The 25345-nt window shown below is 31.5% G+C and overlaps 1 protein-coding gene across 1 annotated transcript in view; it reads left to right on the top strand.

Moving 5' to 3' along the window:
- Mtx2 (metaxin 2) overlaps nucleotides 1-25345 on the top strand; it is a 56520-nt gene that overhangs the window by 28389 nt on the left and 2786 nt on the right. The window contains exons 4-9 of the mRNA XM_076865816.2: nucleotides 11293-11365; nucleotides 16463-16539; nucleotides 17774-17866; nucleotides 18377-18415; nucleotides 18804-18929; nucleotides 19946-20022. Of these exons, the coding sequence (XP_076721931.1) occupies nucleotides 11293-11365; nucleotides 16463-16539; nucleotides 17774-17866; nucleotides 18377-18415; nucleotides 18804-18929; nucleotides 19946-20022 (485 nt within the window). The remainder of the gene's footprint in view (nucleotides 1-11292; nucleotides 11366-16462; nucleotides 16540-17773; nucleotides 17867-18376; nucleotides 18416-18803; nucleotides 18930-19945; nucleotides 20023-25345) is intronic.

Here is a 25345-nt window from a genome sequence, read left to right as displayed (position 1 = left end):
TTTTATTTTCCTCCTAGACTTGGTATTTATTATATCCCTGAAGCTAAATGCTTAGCTTTTTTTTAGTTAAAGGAACCTTTATGTTTTCAGTTTAAAAGAAAAAAAAAAATCTTTTCCCCTGTGACTATTGCCCTTAGTTTTGCTTTCCTTCCCTCATCTACAAAGTATTGATTTTATCTGAAATGTTATTTGGTCATGTCACCTTGTATACTGAATATAGTGAAGTATTATATAGTATGTTCCTATGGCTCCTGTGAGCTATGTGCATATGTGTATGTATAATATTGCATACATGCACATATAAGAAAAAAAGAACAAGAAGTTTTCTATTCTATAATAATTTGACTTTGAAGTTTATATTGATTGGAAAAATAACTTTGATAATAATTTTCTATTACTCCGTCTCTTAACAGAAGATTTTAAAAATATTTAAAGTATCCCTATTTAAAAAAATAAAAGAAACAGGTGAAGTTAATTTTAATAATGTATTTTATTTAACCCATTTCATCAAAATAATATTTTATCATGTAATTAATACAATGTTTATATTTTACATTTTTTCATTTAAAGTTCAAAATCTGATGTTATTTTATGCTATGGCACATGTGCATCCTTAGGCACATTGCAAGTGCTTAGTAGCCTTGTGTAGCCGATGACTCTTGTATTAAAGAGTGCAGGTGTAAAGAGCAAATACAGGTGAACTTTGTAAGTTTTCTACAAAAAAAGGCTTTTTAAGAACTTTTGAAGTCTGTATTTGCTTTTATAGCAGATTCCACAAATGGAATGTAGGCAATTAGTTTCTTTTCCAAATACAGCAGACCTTAAATAGGACTCTTTATTTCAAGTTTCCTAATCTGTAAAATGGAGATATAGTAGATGCTGTCCCATTGGGTTATGAGGATTGAATACGTAATGTATAAAACACTTAGAAAAATGCCTGGTGTATTGTAAATACAAAAGAATATAGGTCATTATTTCCTTTTCTCCTGATTCTTCGGCAGAAAAACACATAATGAATTTCAGCAAGAGGAATAGAACTTGTGGGCTTGATAATTCCTAAAAAACCACTAAAGTAATTGAGAGTAAATGTCATATGTAAGATTTCTGGGGGACATATTTGTATGAGCATTAAAATTTTTGTAATCATTCTTTTATGCCATACCTTAAAGATGTTAATATTGAATGCTTTAATTCAAATAGCATGTTATTTTAATAATATTGAATAAGGTTTGGTTTTAAAATTTAATATTTACTAAATGCTTTTATTGTAAAATGCTCTCTATGGAGATCATTTATATAGAGTATTGCATCTAATCCTTACCAACATCCTACTGTGGAGTTGCATTCTTAATCTCATTTTAAAGATGTGGAAACTAAAACTCAGAGGTGCTCTGCCCAAGGCCATAGGAGTCCACAAATTGTGGAGGTAAACAGAAAATAACAGCATTGGTGAATGCTACATGTACTTATTACTGTGTTGAGCACCTAAAGTTCTTGTTAATTTGTTTAATTCTTACAACAACTGTCTGAAGTAGGGTGGTATATAGTATAAGTATCATGGATAATCCTCTCTTATAGCAATCTTATGAGTTAGGTATTTTTATTATTCCAATTTCCCCACACATTAGGAAAGTAAGGTGGAGAGGTAAAATGATTTGCCCAAGTTGTATGGGCTGTACTTGGCAGAACTGAAATGCAAAGCTAGGGAGACTGAGTTGACAGCCCACACACAGAACACTTTGATGCATATTAGACTAGTCCAGTGGTGAAGGTCTTTGGATTTTTACCCAATAATAAGTGAACATTTAATCACATTATTTTTGACATTTCCCAACAAATGTGTCTTAAATTTTATAGTTTTTATTAAAGTATGAAAGATAACATGTCTTAGCTTTTATATTTTTGAAATGAGATAAAGGTAGTCTTAACTATATTATGTTATTATGAAGCTCAAGCTGGGTAATAAAGGAGAAATTCTGTAGAAAGAAGTGAAAGCTATAGCAATGTAAGATGTGAATTAGTACCTATTTTGACTAAAGATTTATGTACTTATTTGTGAACATCGTTAATAAAATGTTACTTTCTAGTAAATTTGAAAAAGAATATCATGTAGTGTATAGGAAGCCAATTAAAACCTTTTTTTTTTGATTGGCTGATCCAAATATAAAAATTTCAATGTATTTTTTAGACAATGTCTTAAACTGATGATCATTATAAGAATGCTACATGAAAAATATTTTTACTTCAAGAATAACATTTAAGCTCAGAATGAAGTGAATATTCCTGTTATATTTAATATTTTTATTTTCCCTTATCCTTTTTAAATAAATACTCCATCTCTAAAAATGAAACATGACAACAGCGGGGAAAAACCCTACTTGGTGTTGAATGTGTTACATCATTTTTAAAAAGTCAGCGTTTTTGAAGGCGCCATTAATGCTGTACTATAACACTTAAATGTCAGGTCGGCTGATAAATATTTAGCTGACCCTTGCTTTTCCCTTTTAGCAAGTGATGCTTTTTAGGTGGACATGCTAATTAGTGCTTAAATGGTATTCTAATGTAGTGTTTGGGGATGAGCAGAGGAAGGAGTATCTCTCCTTTGGGCCTGCAGTTCGGTTGTTGCATTGGAGAAATAACTGTGAGTATGAAAATAAGCTGCTCTCAACTTGTCAAGTCATTCAGATGGTCACAATAGAGAGCCTACCTGAAAATTTTAGAGGAAAAGATTTTTGAGTTTTCAATTCAGTTATGTACAGTTTTCCTTTAAAAAAAAAGTTGTTCAGGGTTATATGTCATTTGAAAGGTCAGTTTAAACCTGATATAAATACAGGTAGGATGATGCCAATGGGTATATTTTAATAGAGAATTAACAGAATAGTGTTTTGTGGAAATTATTTAAAATATTGATAGAACTTCCTTAAAATTTCATAAACTGTAAAATTTTTAAGTTTTTAAGTTTATTCACTCTTTCACTTTGATCATCCTGTAAAATGAGACATCTGTGTTTATGTTCAGAGTTGGGAGGAGGAAAGGGAAACTAAGGAAAGAGAATTTAGTGAACATTTTTTAGATAGGGGACTTTAAAATCCTTTTTAGTATTCTAAATGAACAAAGTGGAGGCTGCTATCACTGAATTTAAATTCATCTGATTAATTGTCCTATTTTATATTATTGTTTTTATACCAGAAGTATTAAAGCATTTTGATGGTTATGCTTCTAGCAATTGGCATGATTTAAATATATGAAATGTGATGTTTATAAAATATAACAAAATCAGACTTTAGTAGGTTAAAAAATCTCAATATTAATATTAGTCTCTCAACACATTAACAATATGGTATATGTAAAACATTTAAACTTGTCTTGTAGGATTTGAGGAAGTGAAGTATTTTATATTCAAAATAATGTAAGTATCATAATGTAAGAAATAGGTGGTTAAGTTGTCATTTTACTAATTAGTGAAATAATGCAAAATAGTTATACAGGGTAATAGTCTGCTAATATAAATATTTATTTAACTTAGCAAAAATACACATTCCTGTAATTCTGAAAGATTATAAGTTAGTATACAACTCGTATACTTTTAAAAAAAGTAAATAGCAAGCAGAATTTTAAAATTGATTGCTGTTATACAGAACAATAAAGACATAATGGTAAGATGAAAAAAAATACAATTCTGTTATTAAACATAAAAAGCCTAGAATTCTTTATTATTAGATATATAGTATGAACATAATCCATCTAGCAGCATTATATTCGAGCTGAAAATATACTTAAATTTGAGGCCATACACTACCCTGTGTGAGTGAAACATCTTTCATATAGTTCTAAGATGAAATTACCCTTGAATGAATAGCATCTTCATTTATCTTCAAACCTCTTCTGTGCATTTAGTGAATCTACTCTTTCAACATTCTACAAGAATCACATTATGTCATTATACCAGAGTACTTCTGCAGTGTGAAATAGATTGGTTTGGAAAATGAACCTGGCTTTGCTATAAATTACATTCACAGGTACAAAGGAATTTGTTATTTTGTTTAAAATAGTCACAAATATAATTAAGGTCTTAATTTATGTTAAACTACAAATATGGCTATTACTGTAACTGGATTAGGAACTTAATCTGTCACTTCAAGAATGATACCTAACACTTTTCATTTGTAACCTTAGATGCATTATTTCAATTATAGGGTCTGCAGCTGTTTGATATAAAAATGAATTATTTTGTAGATAGATTTGTTCATGGTTTTTAATTTTAAAACATGCTTCTTCAGTAAGGTGGAAAATAATTCTTCAGTTGTCACAGATTTTCTTTTGTGTCTGGTGAAACAGGACATAAATTAAAATTCAGTATTGTTTTCATTTTTTACCCTAAGAATGGCATTGCATGCTTGACAATTGTCCTTAGTGAATTTTTACATAAAATATTTCAGATTAAATTATGAAATGAATAAAAGCTTTCTCCAAAAAGAAGAAAACCCGAGTTTAAGTTTAGTTTTACCTGGTTGGCTGCAAATGGATTGTGTTCTTTCTAGAATTTGAGTGACTTTGTTAATGTGACTTACATACCTTAAATTCCATAGGATTGGTCAGTAAAGCATCTGCTCTTAAAATTTTATTAAGGACAATTTCAAACATGTTGAATTATTTTAACACTTTTATTGGCACATTGTGCTGGTTTTATTTCTTATATGCAATTGAAGAGAATTGTTCTGTATTTAACTTGTAAGACAATTGTTCATTTGTTCTTGAAATAAAGAAGAAGAAAGAAGGGACTGGGTGTTTAGCTCATTAGAGCACTTGCCTAGCATGCTTGAGGCCCTGGGTTCCCTCCCCTGCACCAAAAAAGAAAAGGAAAGAAGATAGTTGGTGTTGCTTATTGATAAATGATTCAATATTGAATTTCTGTTAACCAAAATGAAATGACTAAATTTTGTGTCCCTACCATCTGTTATTTAGCTTATCATAAGAATTAAATGTTTTTGTTGCTGCTATTTTTCTTAGTTGGTAATATTGTTTTAGTCTATAAATAACAATTTTAAAACATTCATTATAGAATTTAGGAAAAAATAATTTTTCTTTTAATCTCCAGTTCTTTGAGTGCCAACTATGCCCCTGCTAATTAAATTAGGGTCTTGGATTACAAGAATTATTCTATTTAAACATTGAGCTGCCATTTTTATTGTCTGCTCATACCCTGAGCGGCACTAAAATTGTCAGTATTTCAGTATTTAGAGTATCTTTCTTTTTTTTTCCCCCTCCGGAGAGATATTCTGTGTTTGGGAGCTGAAAAGGGAGGGTGGTAACTAGGATCTCTTCAGTTAATATGTACGCTTAGGCTTAACCTTTGTCTTTTCCATGTGACACCTTACCCAGTTCCTTATTCTGTGCTTGGATCCTTGAATTAGGAATCTCTAATTATTTCTCCAAAGAATAAACCTCTGTCTCCTGCATAGATTAAGGGAGGGCTGATCACCTGTCGCTTAAACAAACCTTCATCCATCCTTATGTTTATAGTCCCATGCCTTTCCTCTGCTTTTTGTGCTGCCTGATGCCTCCAAGTTTGGAATCTTTGTTTCTGTTATGTGAATGTATTGATTTTTCTCCTCTGTAAGCTCTTAGATTTCAGTTTCCTTTGCTCTACTAAATCAGCTTTCCATCTTACAAAAATGGGTTGACTTGTCTGGTCTGCTTTTGTTTTTTCTCCCATTCTTTGTGTCTTTCTGGACTTATACCATTTCTACTCCTCCACTGTTATTTCAGTAGTTTTTTTTTTTTTTTTTTTTTAAAAAGATTGCCGAGATTCCTTAATATAATTCAACTATAGACTGGGGTTGTGGCTCAGCGGTAGAGCACTCTCCTAGCAGGTGCGAGGCCCTGGGTTCAATCCTCAGCACCATATAAAAAAAAAACAAATGATATCCCACTCTTTGGCTGACACTCAATGAACTTAAGTATTGTGTCCAACTACTTCTAAAAAATAAATATTTTTTAAAAAAGAATTTAATTAGGGGTTGGGGATGTGGCTCAAGTGGTTGTGTGCTCTCCTGGTATGCGTGAGGTACTGGGTTTGATCCTCAGAACCACATTAAAAACAAATAACATTGGGTCCACCTTAAAAAAAAAAAACCTAAAAAAAGTAAAATTAAAAAAAGAATTTAATTAATTTATTAAATGTGTTAAAGCTTATTAAATTTCAGGGTCTTAAAAAGTCAGATACTGTGTACATTCATGTGTGTCTATTTGTGTTTGTGTGTGTGTGTTTAAAACATTCCCTGCCGTGTCATAGGAACTCAGTAGATTTGTATTTAAAAAATACAAACTATATAACTATATTTATTGACTGTAATTTTAATTAATTTTTTAGGTCTTAGTTTTTACATGTTAATTTGCTTGATCGTTTTATCAGTTATTCAACAAATGAGTAACCCTACATTGTGTCACCAGCATCAAAATGTGTCACCAGCATCAAAAGTTGATTACTAGGCTGGGGTTGTGGATCAGTGGTAGAGCACCTGCCTTGCACATGTGAGGTACTGGGTTCAATCCTCAGCACCACATAAAAATAAATAAATAAATAAAGATATTATACCCATCTACAACTAAAGAAAATTTTTTTAAAAAGTTGATTACTTATTTTTATGCACTGTACCGTTATGAAGATTGTGTTTTAAATAATATTTAGTTTAATTACTTACAGGTGATGTCAGGCTTTCATACCAGGACCTCTTTTATGTGTTGATTATCATTGTTACAGACCCATGCTGTCCCATAGATATCTAGAAGTCATCACCACATTACACTGTGATGAAGGAAGAGTTTTGTATTTGTGCTAATACAGTAGCCAGTAGTCACAGGTTCCATTGAGCTCTTAAAATGTGGCTAGTTTGGGAAACTGACTTTAAAATTTTATTCAGTTTTAATAAATTTAAATTTAACCTAAATAATAACATATAATTAGTGGTTACCATATTGAGCAGCATAGTTATAAAACATTATTCTGATAGCATGTGCTGTTTTCATTCAAATTATTTTATGTTGCCATTCATTTGAATTGGTTTGGAATAAACTATCCAACTAGAGAATGAGTGAAGTGAGTAATCCTAAGTTTGTTATAATTAGAGTGACATTTTTCTTTGGCTTTACATAAGAATAAAAATATGCAAGTTGCTACTTGAAACTGAAAGTAAAAAATGTGTGTTATAGGCTGGTATATCAGGCCTATTATTTGGAGTTTTTTTTTTTGTGTGTGTGTGTGTGTGTGTGTGAGAGTGTGTGTTGATAAGATTGCAAATAACAGTGAAGAATACTTAAAAATTAAATAAAATAATAGAAAATAGTGAAAGATGAAAGTACTGTTTTGGAACTTCTCAGACTTTTCTTCCATCCTAGGAGAGAAAAGAGAAATACTATTTAGTCAAAGATAGCTTTGTTTCAAAGTTTTTATATTATTGAAAACAGTCATGGTGATGTGTTGGTTTTGCATTTTTAATGTTTGTATAAAAATGCTGTTTTTGTGCCACGAAATTTATTTGTGATGTACAGATTAATGTGGAAAATTTTTTGATGAAGAGTAATTGAAGTAAATGCTCTAAAATTAATTTCTGGCTGGCCAGAATTGTACCATCATTTGAGGTCTGTGGTAAGTTGAGTGTTGTTAAATTGGTCAAAATTAAGTCAGTTATATTTCATACAGGAGTGAAAAATTATGGGACTGATTATGAAATATAGGGGTAGATTGACTGTTTAATCTTTTTTCTAGTGAAATATAACTTTATAGATTATTGATTAGTATAGTTATCACTGTGCATGTAGTCTAGCAAAATATATCATACTTAATATTTTATATAGCATTATAATTGTCAACTAGCAATTGAGTATTTGAGAAGATATATTAAACAGTTTTTTCATATTCCTTTGCTCTCCAAAAGGCCTAAATCCCTCTTATCCTCTTGTTCTCAGCAAATGATTCCTCTCCCCATTTCACTGAATGTGATCAAGTACTCATTTTCTTGTCCTCTCCTATCAACATATAGTCAACATCATTGATTCTGAACATCTTTGCATTGCAGTGGGAAAAAACCTGTTTCCTGAAAAAAACTCATCACTCTACTGTGTTCTTATTCTATCCCTGTTTATCTTCTCATGGATCTTGTTTCTGATAATTTGGGCTTATCTCCATTGGTGTTTGTATGTATGTGTGTGGGGTGTGTGTGTGTGTGTGTGGGTGTGTGTCTCCTCCTCCTCTTGTAGTGTTGGGGATTGAACCCAGGCTTTGCACATGCTAGGCAAGTGTTCTGTCATTGAGCTCATCTCTGCCATTTTACTCCCCTCTCAGTGAAGAGCTCTGCTTTTCATCATCAGTATAGATACATAAGTAATAGAAGGGAATCCATTTTTCTACTCCCTCTTCCTGCTGATCCAGCTTTTAAAATGAATTGTTCACATTTACTCTAATTCTTTCCTTTTTAGTACGCCTTCCACATGATTTTGATGAGGTTTGAGAATCATTGTCCTAGCCTATAATAGGGGCCACAGTAAGCTATTACTATAATTTGGGATCAGAGGTAATAGATTGAGAAGACTACTTGTTTACACTTAGAGGTAGAAGAATCAAACTTTTGATCAGGTGAGATGGTGTTTAAACCTATGGTTAGTAATTGTAGGTAAATAAATTAGGATTACACTATGGGTGACAGAAACCTAAAATATAGTAGCAGTGTAAAAAGAAGCTTATGTCTTTCTTTTATAAAAGCAGGTAATCCAAGTTTAGGGACTCCTTTACTCTTGTTGCCTCATCCTCAGCTTCTATTTCATGGTTCAGTTTCACTGCTGTACCTATAATCATTCTTTTCACATTTCAGTCAGCAGAGGGGAAAATGAAAACATATCCCCTTCTTTTAAAGAAACTTCCTAATGGTTATGCAGAACTTTTAGTCCCAATGACCAAAATTGAGACATTGACCACATTTCATTATAAAGTAGACTGGGAATACAGGTTTTTAATTTCAGGCACCATCTGTGTACAGATATAATTCACAGGTTCATTCACTATGGGGAAAGGGGAGAACATCTGTGAAGGGTAGAGGGGTTGATGGACAGATGGCTATAGTAAACTTTTGGGAGCATGTTTGGCCCATCAGTAAACAGTGTTGAAAGCTTATTTACAAATACTGCACTCTCTTAGGTTAGTTGTGGGAAGTGGAGACTGTGGGGAGGGTAACAAATACAAAAAATTAAAACCTACTACTTGGCTTTCTAAGAAATGTCACAGAATTAGGGAGTCAGACATGCATATATAAGTTATAGATAAATGTAGCAATCAAACTAAGTAGTGAGGGTAATAGACTGAGACTCATAGGATTTATTTTTATAGGGAAACATTCTTTAGAGGACTAGAATTTTGGGAAGATGTATTTCAAGAAGGGAATGGACATAATTTGGGGTAAATGGAGCTCTTTGTACAAGGCAGTAATCACTGTTCAGTACTCTTAACTACTTTTTGAGTCTTAAAACTGATTTTTGCCAGCATGGTAACATGCACCTGTAATCCCAGTGGCTTGGGAGGCTGAGGCAGGAGGATTGTGAGTTCAAAGCCAGTCTCAGCAAAAATGAGGCACTGTCTCTAAATAAAATACAAAATAGGATTGGGGATGTGGCTCAATGGTCTAGTGCCCCTGAGTTCAATCCCCAGTACCCCCAACCCCCCAAAAAAGACTGATTTTTGATCCAGAACTAACTCTTATGAGAAATCTCTATTGGGTGATAGTAAGGTGTTCTGTTCATAATCTTAATATGTGATAAGTAATAGCCTTGTTAATTTATTAATTTATCTTTTTTAAATATTTAATTTCAGTTTTTGGTGGACACAATATCTTTATTTTATTTTTATGTGGTGCTGAGGATCAAACCCAGCGCCCAGCGCATGCTAGGCGAGCGCATTTCCACTTGAGCCACATCTCCAGCCCTAATTTATCTTAAATTACATTTGACTGCTATTTATAATAGTTTCCTCAGTTTCAAAGAAGATGAAAGGTTTGTTTTCTAACTTGTATGTGGTAATAGAACCATCATAATGTATGATGTTCTAATTGAATAATTAAACTGTTTCATAGAGAACATAGATAAGTTTTATGTGTGGAGATAAAGAAGCCAAAAAGTCACAGGAGAGAAAACAAGGGGAGTAAACTTTGATTATTATAAAAAATAGTGGATTTGGTAAAGTGCACGGGTGTCTTAACAGGTAAAAATGAATCAGTATTCTGTAGTAATTTGATTTTGTACTTTTTACATTACATTATAATGTGTACATTTATTCTTTATCATAAAATATTCTCAAAAGCATGAGTTTTTAAATTGACTGTACAATACTCTGTGGTTTAGAATTACTGTAATGATTTACCTGTACTTTATAAAGACATTTAAATTGTTTGTAAAATTTTTGTTCCTATAAACCAAGTGAAAATAAACAGTTTAAACCTTTAAAAAGTGAATTAGTGACCACAGAACTACCTAGTTAGGATTTTGAATATTACTAGAGAGAATGTTGAAGTAGCAGATGAGAGAGATGATGATCCTGCAGAGAGTAGTGGAATTAAGCAATCACTATCTTATAAAATTTGGACTTCAATAATCTATTAAAGAAAATTAAAGCAAAGTTTAAGATTGCTTACTTACCTAAACTAATATAGTAAACAAGTAGGGATATTTATGTGTGTCCTTAAGTATATGTATTTTAAGTTAGTTAGACTTTATCTATTTATTATACCAGTGATTGAACCCATGGGTGCTTTACCACTGAGCCACATTCTCAGTCCTTTTTACCTTTGTTATTTTGAGACAGGGTTCCACTTAGTTGCTGAGGCTGGCCGAAGTCTCCTAGGATAACAGGTGTGCACCACCACATCTAGCAGTTTCATGTATTTATTAATGTCTAAGTCACACTGACTTTTTATTAGTGAAATGATATTTTTGTTTGGAAAACAAATCCTTAACTTTTTTTTTTTAAAGAGAGAGAGAATTTTTTTTTAATATTTATTTTTTGGTTTTTGGCGGACACAACATCTTTGTATGTGGTGCTGAGGATCAAACCCCAGCCGCACACCAGGTGAGAGCGCTACCGCTTGAGCCATATCCCCAGCCCACAAATCCTTAACTTTAAAACGGTTTATTCTTTTCCAGTAGAGTATTGCTGTATGGACTATTAAGTTTATGAAATAAATAAAAAGTTTTGTTCAAATATAAATATACTTCCACTAGACTTACTGTATTTCTTCTTATTTATAGGCCTTTTTGCAGATGTGTAATCTGCCTGTCAAAGTGGTTTATAGGGCAAATGCAGAATATATGTCTCCATCTGGTAAGTATGATTTTTTTTTCCTTCTCTGTTTACATTCTGGATTGATAAAATTATAATTTGTGTCGATGTTAAAAATGCTTGATTTTTGTTGTTGTTGTTCATGTTGTTCACTTTTGAAGAATTTTCACTTTGTTTTGTAAAGTAATAATTGCAATCTTAACAATCTTGGAATCAGTCTGTCTACAGATTTCAACTCTGATCAGAGATGGTTACTAATATGTTATGAAAATTATTTTAAATAATTAAATATTAAGGAAATACATAATCTCAGATTTTCCTAGTTTTACTTACACAGGACAAATTCTAATATTAAACAAATTCTAATATTAATGAATCCCTTTATTATTGAACACACTTGTCTAAATTATCTTGTCGCATAATATTAGGGAGAAGAAGGAGTATCATGGAATAATTAACTTGTCACTACATCTAGTTAAAATCATTGTCGACATTTTTTAGTTTCTAACTCTTTATTATTTATTTATTTATTTATTATTTTTTTGCAGCAGATACCCTAAGATTTATTTTGTAAACTTACATGGTGGTGGGAAGAATGTTGTAGAGCAGTACTGTTTTCATGGTAGCCAGGAAGAGGGAGGGAAGGAAGAAAGGAGGGAGAAAGAGACTGAGGAAGAAGGAGGGAGGGAGGGAGGAGAAGAAAGGGAGAAGGGGGCAGGAGGGATTGAGGGAGGAAGGGAAGGGAAGGAAGGCTATGTTTTATTTTAACAGATTTTTAAATATTATTTATTAAAATGTCACCTTTTGCTATGTTTTATGATCAGTATTTTGTTTCTGTGTTTCGTATTCTAGTTGACTAAAGTAGTGTTTAAATATAATTTAAATTATATATCACAAAGCTATTAAATAAATGTTAAATTTAATTGACATGAGTTATTTTAATTGTGGTTTTACTGGAGCAGTAATAGCACATGGGATCACTCCTTCATGGATAAATTATTGAATATAACTATATTGCTTTTTTAGGGAGAAAATATTAGTTCTTTTCATTGTGATATGATGATAACTTAGGAATGACTTGTTAAGCTTTTTTTTTTTTTTTTTTCACCTTAAGTTTTTATGGGTAGTGGTAATTGTCAAAAGACATAAAGATACCAATCCCATACACACTGAAGATTCTGAATGTATACATATGCATTTATATGCATTTATTAGACTTATGAATATACATTTAGAAAATATTTCCAAAATAATTTTTTAGACTTCTGAATGTAAATATATTTTAGATTCATGGAATTCATTCATTGACTCATTTTTAAGCTGATTTTATAGATAAAAAATGAATTGAGGTGATAAGGGCAAAGTTTAAAAAAAGCTTTATAAAAAATAAACTTTTCTGAATTCTGTTGAAATATATGTGTTCTTTTCATCTTTGTTTTTTTGTAGTCATACTGAGAGTGTATACATATATCTGTATATATGTGCACATACAAGAAAAGATCAGTAATCTAATACCAAAATTAAAAACTTTGGTAAATAATAAGTCATGGTTCATCTACTATGTATAAGTTACTATGTTTAGTATCATTTAGTTAGTTAATTGTCTTCTTTTCATACTCCATGAAAGACAACAGGGAAAGATACAATACATTTCTCATTCATAGGTGGAGTCTCCTGTAAGTATTTGAAAATGACTAAGATATTTACATTTAGTCATATCTCTTATTAGTATTCCCCTTCATCACATGAGTTGAGGTGATAGGGGCAGTGTTTAAAAATTTGATTTGCTTGTTTGACCTTTGATAGTTACCTAGGAAGTCCTTGGAGAAAGGATAGTCTTTTCAACAAATGGAGTTGGGCCAATTGGTTATCCATTCAGCTATAATGGAAAAATGAAATTATGTCATTTGCAGGAAAACAGAAAGAACTTAAATAAGTAAGCCAAACTCAGAATGTCAAGGGCTGTATTTTTTTCTCATATGTGGAAACTAGAGAGGAAAAAGGAAAAGAAAGGTAGGGGTGATCACATGAAAATCAAAGGGAAATCAGTAGAGTAGAGGAAATGGACCAGGGGGAAGGAGAAGGGAAGAGAGAGGGAAAATACTGAAGAATGATACTGGCCAAATTATACTGTTATATTATATGCATGTACAAATATGTAAAACAAATCCCACCATCATGTACAACTATAATGCACTAATTAAAAAATAAGGAAAAAAATTTAGCTATTCTGATAGGTGTGTAGTAATTTCCCCTTGTGGTTTTAATTTGTCTTTCCCTAGTGACTAATGATATTGAGTATCTTTTCATATGTTTGACATTCATATATCTTCTTTGGTAAAGTACTGTTCAGATTTTTCCCATTTAAAAAATATGATTATTTGTTATTGAGTTGTAATAGATTTTTAAAGCAGAGAACAAAAAATGGAAGACTATTTGTCTTGAAGAGTTAAATCTGTATCCATGACTTTGTCAAATATGAAACAGTTCCTTGGGAAATTTGACTTATCTTCAGTAAACTTCCTCTGTGATATGAGATGGTCAAATTAGATGACATCCAAGGTTCTTTCTGTTTCTGACATTCTCTGAATCTACAAACTTGTTTAGCAATGTGTTCTTGCTTTTTCATAGAAATAAAGTTCTAGGGCTGGGGATGTGGCTCAGCGGTAGAGCGCTTGCCTCGCATGTGCGAGACCCTGTATTCGATCCTCAGCACCACATAAAAATAAATAAATAAAAATAAAGGTATTGTGCCCAACTACAACTAAAAAATAAATATTAAAAAGAAAAATAAAGTTCTAAAAGTGACTATTCTGCCTAAAATGAAAAACAGCCCTCAGTTTTCTTTTATGACCTTTGCTGCCAGAGAATAACTGTCACTGTGCTTTTGCCTGATAACCTGCAATAATAACCATTTAACATTGGCTCTATTTTAAGTCAAGGTAGTGACAGAAAACATTGTTCACTTGTAATATGTTGCCTTGTGTGGCGAGTGGCGCTATTAATAATTACTTGGAGGCAAATTGTCTTTCAATGCAATCATATATTCGATCACACCAATCATCATATATAAACAATTAATACAACAAATGTTGGCTGTGCTGGAGCACCTCAACTGGCATTCCATGCACACTAATTAAACAGTATAAGCAAATTGCACAATCCTAGGGCATCATAAGCCCCAAAATACCTCTGATGCCACGTGACTTCTCCTAGCTAAAGAGCAGACATTGTCCTTGTCTGGTGGTTCTCTCCAGCTGATAGCTGGTCGTCAGGGAATGGGTCAGTTGGGGGATGCATAGCAAGGCACCCAGTCTCACCAATGTTCTTGGAGCAAAACTCTTCAGTGTGGCAGGACAAGCATTTTAAATACAGTTCGAAGTTGGTGGTGTACCTTGGTGATTGGTTACAACCAGTAATAGTCAGTGTCCATTGGTTATGACTAAAATCTTACTAAAATTTTAGTCAAGTTAAAAAATGATGTAATTGCAACTGGGAATGTTCTTCACGCATGTCCATGGACATTTGCTCCCTATTAATTGTAACCAGTCATTGCTAAGCATGCCTTTGGCTAGTGCCCCTTACAGGTCTTTATCAATAGCAAGCAGATATGATGGAACAGTTCAATGGCTGCTCTTCCTCATGGCCAGCAACTTCAGCGAGTCCCAGCATTGTCTATGGCAGATGTTCCTTACACCTTGATTTTTATATATCTCTTTATGATTAGATACATGAGTACTCACTTGAGCATCCAGATTTCTTCTCTTCTTCAGAATCTATAGTGCTCAGTATATTTTTAAGAAAAAAAATATACTTTTTCCAAGAATTTGAAACTACTTATTAAGGAGAAATATACTTTCCTCTAAAAATGACATACCCCCAAATACCCTTTAGTCTAGGCACTAGTTTTTAGTTGTTGTTGTTGTTGTTGTTTTGTTTTGTTTTTTAATCTCAGATGACCTGTACTCTTTGTAATAGTACAGTAGTTACAAAGATTTTAGTCAAGTTAAAAAACGATGGGCTAATACTTGCCCTGCTAAGAAATACTTTTTTACAAGATTTATAAAGCAGTAGAAGGAAGGAATGTACACTTGGTAACAGGGAAATGTTCTCTGGAAGAAAGGAATGCACAATTGTTAACAGGGAAATGTCTTCTAAATACATCTATTGAGTTGTATTCCAAAAGGCCTGCCTTTCCTTTGTAATGCATGTTATCCTGTGGATACAGATGAAGCTTTTGTTGGTGCTCTGCACCTCATCCATTACCCCCAGGCTGACTGAGCCAAGAAGTGAATCCATTGAAAGGGATCAGGAAGAAGCCTGCTGTTAGTGTGAACTCTATTTGAACTAGATCTGACAGCAGGTTTCATCCTTTAGTGTTTGGAGTAGTCCTTACTATTTGTCCTCCTCATTTCTGACAATATCATCAAATATTAGTATTTATTAAAATGAACTGTTACATTTTAAATGTGGCCTTTTTTTAAAAAAAAAGTAGGCAGTTTTTAGAGGCATAACATTCCTTTTGCCCTTGAGTATTAGGAACATACTTTGTATGCTCACAAACTAGCATACCTTCAAAGATTGTTAATTCTTTTAATTCGTGATATTTTAAGTCAGAGACATTTAGTAATGCATCATTATGTACTCAAAATTGACCTTAATTTATACCAGAGATTTAAATTTTGAAAATGTAAAAAGACTTCTTATATGTAGTTCACAATATAGATTGATTCATTGTACAGTACTCCAAAGAGAAAGCCAAGTTAAATATCTTTGAACTTTGTAAGTGTTCATGAATTATGTCCTGGCTTAATTTGGATGGTTAGTATTTACTGCTATACAGTGATTTGTTAGGATTACTGAAAAGAGAATTTTGTGAACTGTTACTATATCCAGGTGAGAACTCTAGGAATGAATCTACTTGTTCTTTTTTCTTTTGTTTTTTTTAAGATTGATTAGTATTGAGTGTATAAACAGTTGTAGAGTTTAAACGTATCTGACTATAATATTTAAAAGTTATATTTGTATAACTATAAAATCTTCGTGTTCATAAAACATGCCTGAATTTTTTATTGTTTCTTTTATTAGCACAAATTTTAATTTATTAAAAGTATTTTACACATTTTTTTCCCTTGACAGGTAAAGTACCTTTTATTCATGTGGGAAATCAAGTAGTCTCAGAACTTGGTCCAATAGTTCAATTTGTTAAAGCCAAGGTAATAAATAAGACACTAAATATATTTGATCACACTTTAAATAAATCATCTATCATTCTTCAGCATGTCTTAACATTTACATTAATTTTAACCTAGTTTTATAAAATGAGTAAACTACAAGAAAATATTTCTAAAGTATAAATTGATATTTTTTTCATAGTATAAATTAGTGACAAAAGAGGTAATTTGATCTTAATAAAATGGTATATAATTTTCTAATATTATAGTGAAAATTTTAGTCATAAATGAAAACTTAAGTTATTATAAAGTATCTCATTGACCTTTGAGAAGGTAGATGCAGGATGTATTTATAAGTTGAAAGTATTAGTTTATTCATTTTAATGATTGTACTTTTCATTTATTTAGTTTAGATTTTTTTTTATTGGTTGTTCAAAACATTACAAAGCTCATGACATATCATCTTTTAGTTTAGATTTTAATAGTTATCTAAAAACGATACCCATTAATATTTTGGGCATCATGATAGTTTGCAACCTAGCTTTTCAAATCACCAACATATCTCTTAAATTCTTCCATATTAATGACTGTGGATATATAGATATACATCATCCTTTTAAATTGTTGTATGGTATTCTATTGAATTGAATGTATTATAATTTTATTTACCCAAGTATTTATTGATTGGCATTTAGGTTATAGTCAAGGTTTTTTGCTATTAGGAATGCCAGAATAGGTGTTCTTGTACATACAATTTTTTTTACAATTGTCTTATTAGAATAAATCCTACGAGCAGTATTGGATGGAATTGGGGTATGCTTTTTAAAAATTTTGTGACATTGCCAGATAGAACTAAGGGTTATATCATTTTAGTATATATTCATTACTGTACTTTATTAGAATTTTGAAATTAGTGTCTTTTTCCCCATATCTTTTCTAACATTTTTTTTGTCCTTGGTCACTTTATAAACAACATGTCAATCATCTAGCATTTTAAAAAAATTATGGTTAATCTCTTAAAAAAATATTTACTAACTATTCTGTTTTCCTTTTTTGTGACAATTGATAATATAATTTTGTTCATTGAAAGATACATTTGTATAATGACATACAACTTTGATAGTTTAAGATATGTTTTTATATAAAATTATTTTAGGAGACCCCTTAAAATTAATCTGTTGGACACTTGCATGTTATATTACTTGTTAGTATAATAACTGTAAGTTTTTGTATATTTAATATGATGCTCTTTCAAATTTTTTTAAACTCCCTTTAGGGCCATTCTCTTAGTGATGGGTTGGATGAAGTCCAAAAAGCAGAAATGAAAGCTTACATGGAATTAGTCAACAATATGCTGTTGACTGCAGAGGTATAAGATAATAGGACTTGAAATAAAATATTTTATAATCTTTATTCTCTCATAAAATATAAACCTTTTATGTATTACTTTTAAAGTTGTTAGGAAATGGGAAAACAATCAAGTGATTCTGGGGGTAAGATGGGTACTTAAATTATTTGATCATTATTTTTGAATAATTTACTTTATATTTTCAGTTTTAGTTTTTCCTAAATGTAAGAAGTGGTGATTCTTGGTTACTCATTGTTTTATTTTGGCCTTTTAAAATTTATTTAAGTAATTATCTATAAAATACGTTAATCATATTTAGATATGTATTATGTGAATAAGAAATATTTTTATAAAGTACCACCATTAAATTTAATAATTCTGTACAGCAGCATTAGCTAAGGAAAAAAAAACCCTCATAATAAGTGACTTACAAAGTTGGCCTATAAAAATTTACTATAGTAAGAAATTACTTTCTTTATCTTTTTTCTCTTTGATATTCTAAAGTTTTAGTGACTGTTCTTTTGTTCCTAGTTGTATCTTCAGTGGTGTGATGAAGCTACAGTAGGGGAGGTGAGTGGTTCTGCAGCATTTATCTTAATTAAAATTTAATGAGAAAACACTTTTGCTCAGAATCGTAAGTCCCTGCTCATAAATGAAACATTGTGGTTTATACCATTAGTGATATAGTTTTTCACTTACTTTAATTTTGCTTGCACATACATTTTAGGGAAGCTGTGTGTCATTATTTGATATAACTGGTTGTAAAGTACATAAAAGTTTATATATTTTTAAAGGGAATGGTTTAAAATTTTAATTTTTTGAGTTGCAAGCTATGTGGGTTTTTTTTTCAGATTGCTTTATTTATATTCTCAAATATATTTATTAAGAATTCTGTTTATAAAAACAGGCATTGTTTTTAGGAAGGATCATGCTTTCTTACAAAATCTTTTTGCTTTAGATCACTCATGCTAGGTATGGATCTCCTTACCCTTGGCCTCTGAATCATATTTTGGCCTATCAGAAACAATGGGAAGTCAAACGTAAGATGAAAGCAATTGGATGGGGTAACAAGACTCTGGATCAGGTCAGTTCAAGTTAAAGGTGAAAAAAATGCTTAACTCTTATGCTTTGAAAATGGCAATCCTTTAAGAAAATTGCAAAATAATATAATATTAGCAAACATTTGCTATAGTTGTCTCACAAAGTAGTTTAGTTTCTATAAATCACACTTGTTTATTGTCAAAAAAATTATGTAATGCAGAACAGTGCAAAAGAGAAGTAAAAATTGTCTGAAATCCTACCACCACAAATAGTCACACACAATTATTTGGAGAACATTCTTCTTGATGTCTTTTAGTCATATTGTCTTTCAATGGGATCATATTTTGCCTGCCACTCTGTAATATGATTTTTTTTTTCTGTTGAACAATACATTGTGGGCATCTTTCTGTCAATAAATATAGATCTGCAGCAATAGGGCTTTTTTAAAAAAAACCTTCTTAAATACAGTACTTAATATATCTGGTTTTGGGGGGGGGTCTTAAATTTACTAAAGTAGCAAAATTAAAAAATATAATATCTTGTCAAGATGGTGATTTTGAGCATCATTTTAAGCTAATTAATGTTTCTTTTTGTCAAGTTTACCCCCAGTCCTAGCTAACCATCTCACAAAGGGGATTAAGCAAATGAATAGGGACGGAGTAAATAAAATCCATCTCCACTAGTAGGAAAACAACTTAAATGTTTTACTCATGGTAGGTCGGCGATATCATCTTTATGGGGCATACTTTTTAATGTTTGCAAAATAATTTGAATATCTGGATTCAGGAAAACTTTTTTAGGGAGCACAATTTTGAGGGGGAAAAAAAGCTTTCTTGATAGTAATCCTTTTGAGTAACTTTAATGCACTTGTATTTAAAGAAAATTCAGTCTCAAATTTTTTTCCTATTTCTTATATAGAAAACATTACTAATATATATGTGGTCTATTGTCTTATTTAAGTATAAAAAGTAAACTAAATGCATATTTTCATTATAAGCTGTGATACAAACTATTTTGTTAATTTAAATGTTTTTCTTTGGGCTCCATTGTGTATGTTAGGTCTTAGAGGATGTGGACCAGTGCTGTCAGGCTCTTTCTCAAAGACTAGGAACACAACCATATTTCTTCAATAAACAGTAAGACATTTATCATTATTGTTATTATTACTATTGGTTCTTTTTTATATTATTAGGTTGTAGATTTCTTGTATCATAAGGAATTGCTTTTGCAAGAAATATTATTTAAAAATATTTAAAAATATTATTTTTAAAATTCACTTTTTATACTCATTATAAAAATACTCTAGTATGTTGCTAGGCTCTGGGGAACTAAGATTTCTAAAGGTGGTCCTAGTCATTAGTAAGTTTTCTTAAGGGTACTCATGTAAATCAGTCATTATTGTATGATATGATAAAGGTTCTAATAGAGGGAGTTCAAGTGCTGTGTGTAGAACTGTAAAATCTTAAAATTCTGTTACTACAAAAAAATACATGAAGATGCTCTTCACACAAGCATTATCTATGTGGGTTCCCAGAGACTAGAAGAGTCGGCAAAACTAAACAATAAAGAATATCATTGGATAGACAAGCATCACTATTAATTATTTTTACAATCTATGAAAATATTTTAAAGTATAAAATATTAATATTGAAGGATATAGATCAAATGTGTATATGCACATAAATTGAGTAATTCATGTTTATGACTTTTTTGTAATTTTGAAAAAATCACTAATGTAGGCAAAGAATGACTTTTCCTTTATTAAAAAAAATTAGTTTTAATATATCAAAGGTGGCTCTTCAGTGATTTCAGTGTAAGATGGGCTTAACCAAGCATTTTAATCCCAGTGATTTGCTTAGAAAGTCTGACCTTTAATTGGCTTGCTTTTTAGATTGATAATTTTTTAAAATATTTTTAGATGTAGATGGACACAATACCTTATTTATTTTTTTATGTGGTACTGAGGTTTGAACCCAGTGCCTCACACTAGGCAATCATTCTACCACTAGAGCGCTAGCCTCAGCCCCTTCAATTGCTAATTTTTTTAAGGGCATTTTTTTGCTACTTTATATCTTCATAGGCATTCATCTATAGCCATGTCAAGTATCTTTTGGTTAAGATATTTATATTTGTTGTAAAAATGACTATAATGACAGGTTGTGAATATTTAAATTATATTATTTTATAATATAAGTGATGTTTATTTTATATATAACATATTTAGATAAAACCTAGGTCTTCTTGATTTCGGATGCAGAAAGGTTACACAGTTCAAACCATGAAGTTGTGGTAGGCACAGCTTCAACTGTATTCCTATTTCCATTATTTAGTCCATAAAATAAAGATATGTATTTAAATGTTTATATTATGTAGTACCTTTTCTTTCTGATAAAAAAGAAATCTTAGGTATTCAAAAGCTCAGAAGGGATGTGTTTTATTGTTGAAGTGCATTATTCTGTTTTAGTAATGAGTTAGTTTTGTTATGCATGCTATCTTTAGAGGAGGCCTGGAGAATATATTTAACTTCTTTTTCTTCTCAGTTAAATTCACTGTCAAAATGTTTGTTACCAGAGATCATTTGGCATGTGATTCAGAGGAACTATCAAAATATTGTTTTTCTTCATAAAAGTATAATTATATTTAAACTTATATTAAGAAATTAAAATTTACAACAGTTACATAAACCAAAGCCTTGCATTTAGGAACTGTTTAATAGATGTTAAGATGTAGGTATTCAAGGGACTGGGGCTGTGGCTCACAGTAGTGCACTTGCCTGGCATGTGTTTAGGCACTGGGTTTGAAGATATAGGTGTTTGAAATTTTACCTTATATGATATTTGAACAGATAAACATTTTTCCCTAACCAATAGTAATGACTGAAGAATAGAATAAATTTAAATTTTACATTTTAGTTTTACCCAATCATTTAACCAGTGTTAAAATTGGAGAATATCATGCTAAGCAAAGTAAGCCAATTCCAAAATATCAAAGGCCAAATGTTCTCTCTGGTAAGTGGATGCTGATCCACAATGGGGGGAGAGGCATGAGAAAAATGGAGGAACTTTGATGGGGCAAAGGGGAGGGGGCATGGGGGCAGGAAAGATGGTAGAATGAGATGGACATCATTACCCTAGGTACATGTATGACTACACATATAATGTGATGCTACGTACATACATGCTACATACATACATACATGGTGCGTGTACAACCAGAGAAATGAAAAGTTGTGTACAATGAATCAAAGTGCATTCTGCTGTCATATATACCTAATTAAAATAAGTTAATTTATTTATTAAAAAGAGAAAACTGTAACTTGTATTTGCTGTGGCAAAATTTTTCTCTTTCCCTTTATCTGTAGCAGGAGTCATTCCTTTGTCATGGAGTACTCCACCTTAGTTGGTTTTATATATATATATATATATAAAAATTACACTCCAATTCAGAGGCCCTGAGTTCTTATATTTAGCTCTAACATACTCTAACATATGTTGAGTTTAGACAGGTTCTTTTAATTTCTTTATTTATTCTTCCTTTACCCCCTAAAATTAAAATAAAGTTTCTTCCTGGATTACCTACTGGGGATGTTGAGAGAAGACTCATGAAATAAACCAAATGGCTTTACTTAATGAGAGAAAGAAAAACTAGATTATTAAGGGAGATTTTACAGCAAGAATAATAATTGGGAAAAGAGGACATTGAAGCAATGGGCATGATTTACAAACTTCAGTGATAATTTTAAAGATATAGAAAGGATATGTAGCTTATTTCTAGTAGTGTAAGGAGATGAGAAGTTAATAGTATATTAGGAAAATAAACTCTCAGACAAAATAAATATTTCTGACTAGATGATACTAAAAAGGGTATCAGAGAAAGCAAGAGTAGGAAATATGAACAAATAAGCAAACAAAAATATGAATGGTACAAAAAATTGAAAATGGAAAAGGTCAGGAAATTGGTCACATTTATAGTACTGTTTTTAATTTTGATATTCAAATGAAAGGACAGTAGATAACCAAAAGAAATGTGGAAAAACTGATACAATGTAAGAAAAGAAGGCAACAAATTTCTCCAAACTTAAATTTTTTTTGTTATCTTAGACTATCTTTCTAATAAAAAGCCTGTATAGATAAATGTGATGATATGTTTGAAATATCTTAGCGCTCTTAAGAGGAAAATTGCTATTGCTATTCAGATTATAAAACAAACAAATCCACTGGTGAGTATAAGGTTGGAAAGTTTATTTTCTCTTGATTTAGTGTATCATAGAAACTAAAATGAGAGATAACACTCCAAATTGAGCATAACATTCATATTTGAACTCATTTATTGATAAAGAAGGCCCAGTTATACCACTGGAAGTAGCATCAGTGAATGCATTCATGTTTTTTAAACCTTTGGTATAAGAAGCAAAGAATATTTGGCATTATTGGGGGAAAAGTGCCCTACTAGTAAGATAGATATACATTTTAAGAAATATGTTTAGGGATGTTGAAGAGTTGGTATTTATATTGCTTCTCACAACATGCCTCAGCTGTACATTTATTCACTGTCCATCCTTGGTTCTTTGCAGGGATCTGTTTTGTTATTGAGTCTTGATCTGTGATGAAAAGATTATGATGCTGTTGAGTCCAAGCGCACTCGTGATTTTTAAAAAGCTCTGCTATTGATTGGCCTCTTCAGCATGACCATAGACTGCACATCTTTAATTAATATCTCATGAATGTATCAAAAGAGGGAAGGCTTTGAAAGGATGTGAATGACTACTATCAAAAAATAAATTATGCCACACTCCTTAGGTAGGATGCTCTCTTTGCTTAACAAGTACTGGTTCAGATTCTTAGATATTGTGCTTCAAGCTGGACTATAAAGATATGTGCAATGTTGTCTCTCTTTAAAGAACTTGGAGTGTGGTAAGGGAAGCAGTTAAGCAAATGAAGTTGTAGTGTGGTATGAGAAGTGTATCAGTCCATGTTGAGAACCTGCTTTGTGCCAGGCATTATTCTGAGTATTGGGAATACAGCAGGAAAGAAGTGGACAAGGTCCTTCCTCTCATAGAACCTATATTCTGTTAGAAGAGATGTATAATACACAATAAATATTGGATTGTATTAAAGGCTACTTGGAGAATTAGAAGATGATCACATCACAGCAAGTAACTGTGTATCTACTTTAGTTTGAGTGGTCAGGGGAGGCTTTAAAGTGTGACATTTGAGTCTTATTCTGAAAAACAAGGAGCCAATAATGTGAAGTCTGAGGAAGAATATTCCAGGCAGTAGGCATAGTTTGTGTCAAGTCCCCAAGATTGGCACGAGTGTTTCATAATAAAAAAAAAAAACAAAAACGGAAAAGCCAGTTTTGATTACGTTGTTGATAATGGTAGATGACGCCAAAGAGGTGGGCAGGGACCAGGTCATCTAGCCTTGTATACTTAGAGTAGGTAGTTTGCCATTTTAATGAAAGTGTATTAAAAATGGAATATTTATTATGGCATTTTTTCCCTTTTAATAGTATTGCATTAGTAATTATTTTAATATAGTATAGCTTGGTGATGCTCCATTTATATAGCATTTATTCTGGAGTAAATTTTATTTTGTTGTAATGTATGATTAAAGAGAAAAAAAAACTAGAATATTTTATGTTTAGACCTTATGATTGTTACCTTCAAAAATCTAAATTGCTTTAAAAGCAGTATAATTAAAGTTATATCATGTTGCTGATACTTGGTTGGGTAATTAGGTATCACTATTTTTTTCCCTCATCACCATAGTGGAAATGTTTATAAATCCTTTTTTTTGGGGGGAGGGGTAGTGCTGGGATTGAACCCAGGGCCTTGTGCATGCAAGACAAGAACTCTACTAACTGAGCTATATCCGTAGCCTTTTTGTCTTTAAATCTATTAAAATATTTAAAAATTATGTTGTAATAATTTTATGTTTTTTGTCCATGTTTTAGAGTATCTCTCTCTTTTAATCTCTAATACCTGGCATTTTCTTTTTTGAATTAATTAATAAATTTATTCTACTGAGGTATATATGACAGAATGCATTTTGATTCATTGTTCATAATTGCAGCACAACTTTTCATTTTGCTGGTTGTTCATGATGTAGCATCGCATCATATGTGCAGTCATACAGGTACCTAGGGTAATGATGTCCATCTCATTCCACCATCTTTCCTGCCTCTATTCCCCCTTCTCACTTCTCCCTCCCCTTTGCCCTATCTAAAGTTCTTCCATTTTTACTATCCCCTCCCTCCCATTATGGATCAGCATCCATACATATATCATAGAGAATATTCAGCCTTTGGTTTTTTGGGATTGGCTTACTGCACTTAGCATGATATTCTCCAACTCCATCAATTTACCTGAAAATGCCATAAGTTTAGTCTCTTTTAATGCTGAGTAATATTCCATTGTGTATATATACCACCGTTGTTATCCATTCATCTGTAGAAGGG

Source organism: Callospermophilus lateralis, chromosome 9 (genome assembly GCF_048772815.1).
Source record: "Callospermophilus lateralis isolate mCalLat2 chromosome 9, mCalLat2.hap1, whole genome shotgun sequence".
Taxonomy (NCBI): Eukaryota; Metazoa; Chordata; class Mammalia; order Rodentia; family Sciuridae; genus Callospermophilus; species Callospermophilus lateralis.
The sequence above is the reverse complement of the archived record's forward strand: the minus strand, read 5'-3'. Positions and strand labels throughout refer to the sequence as shown.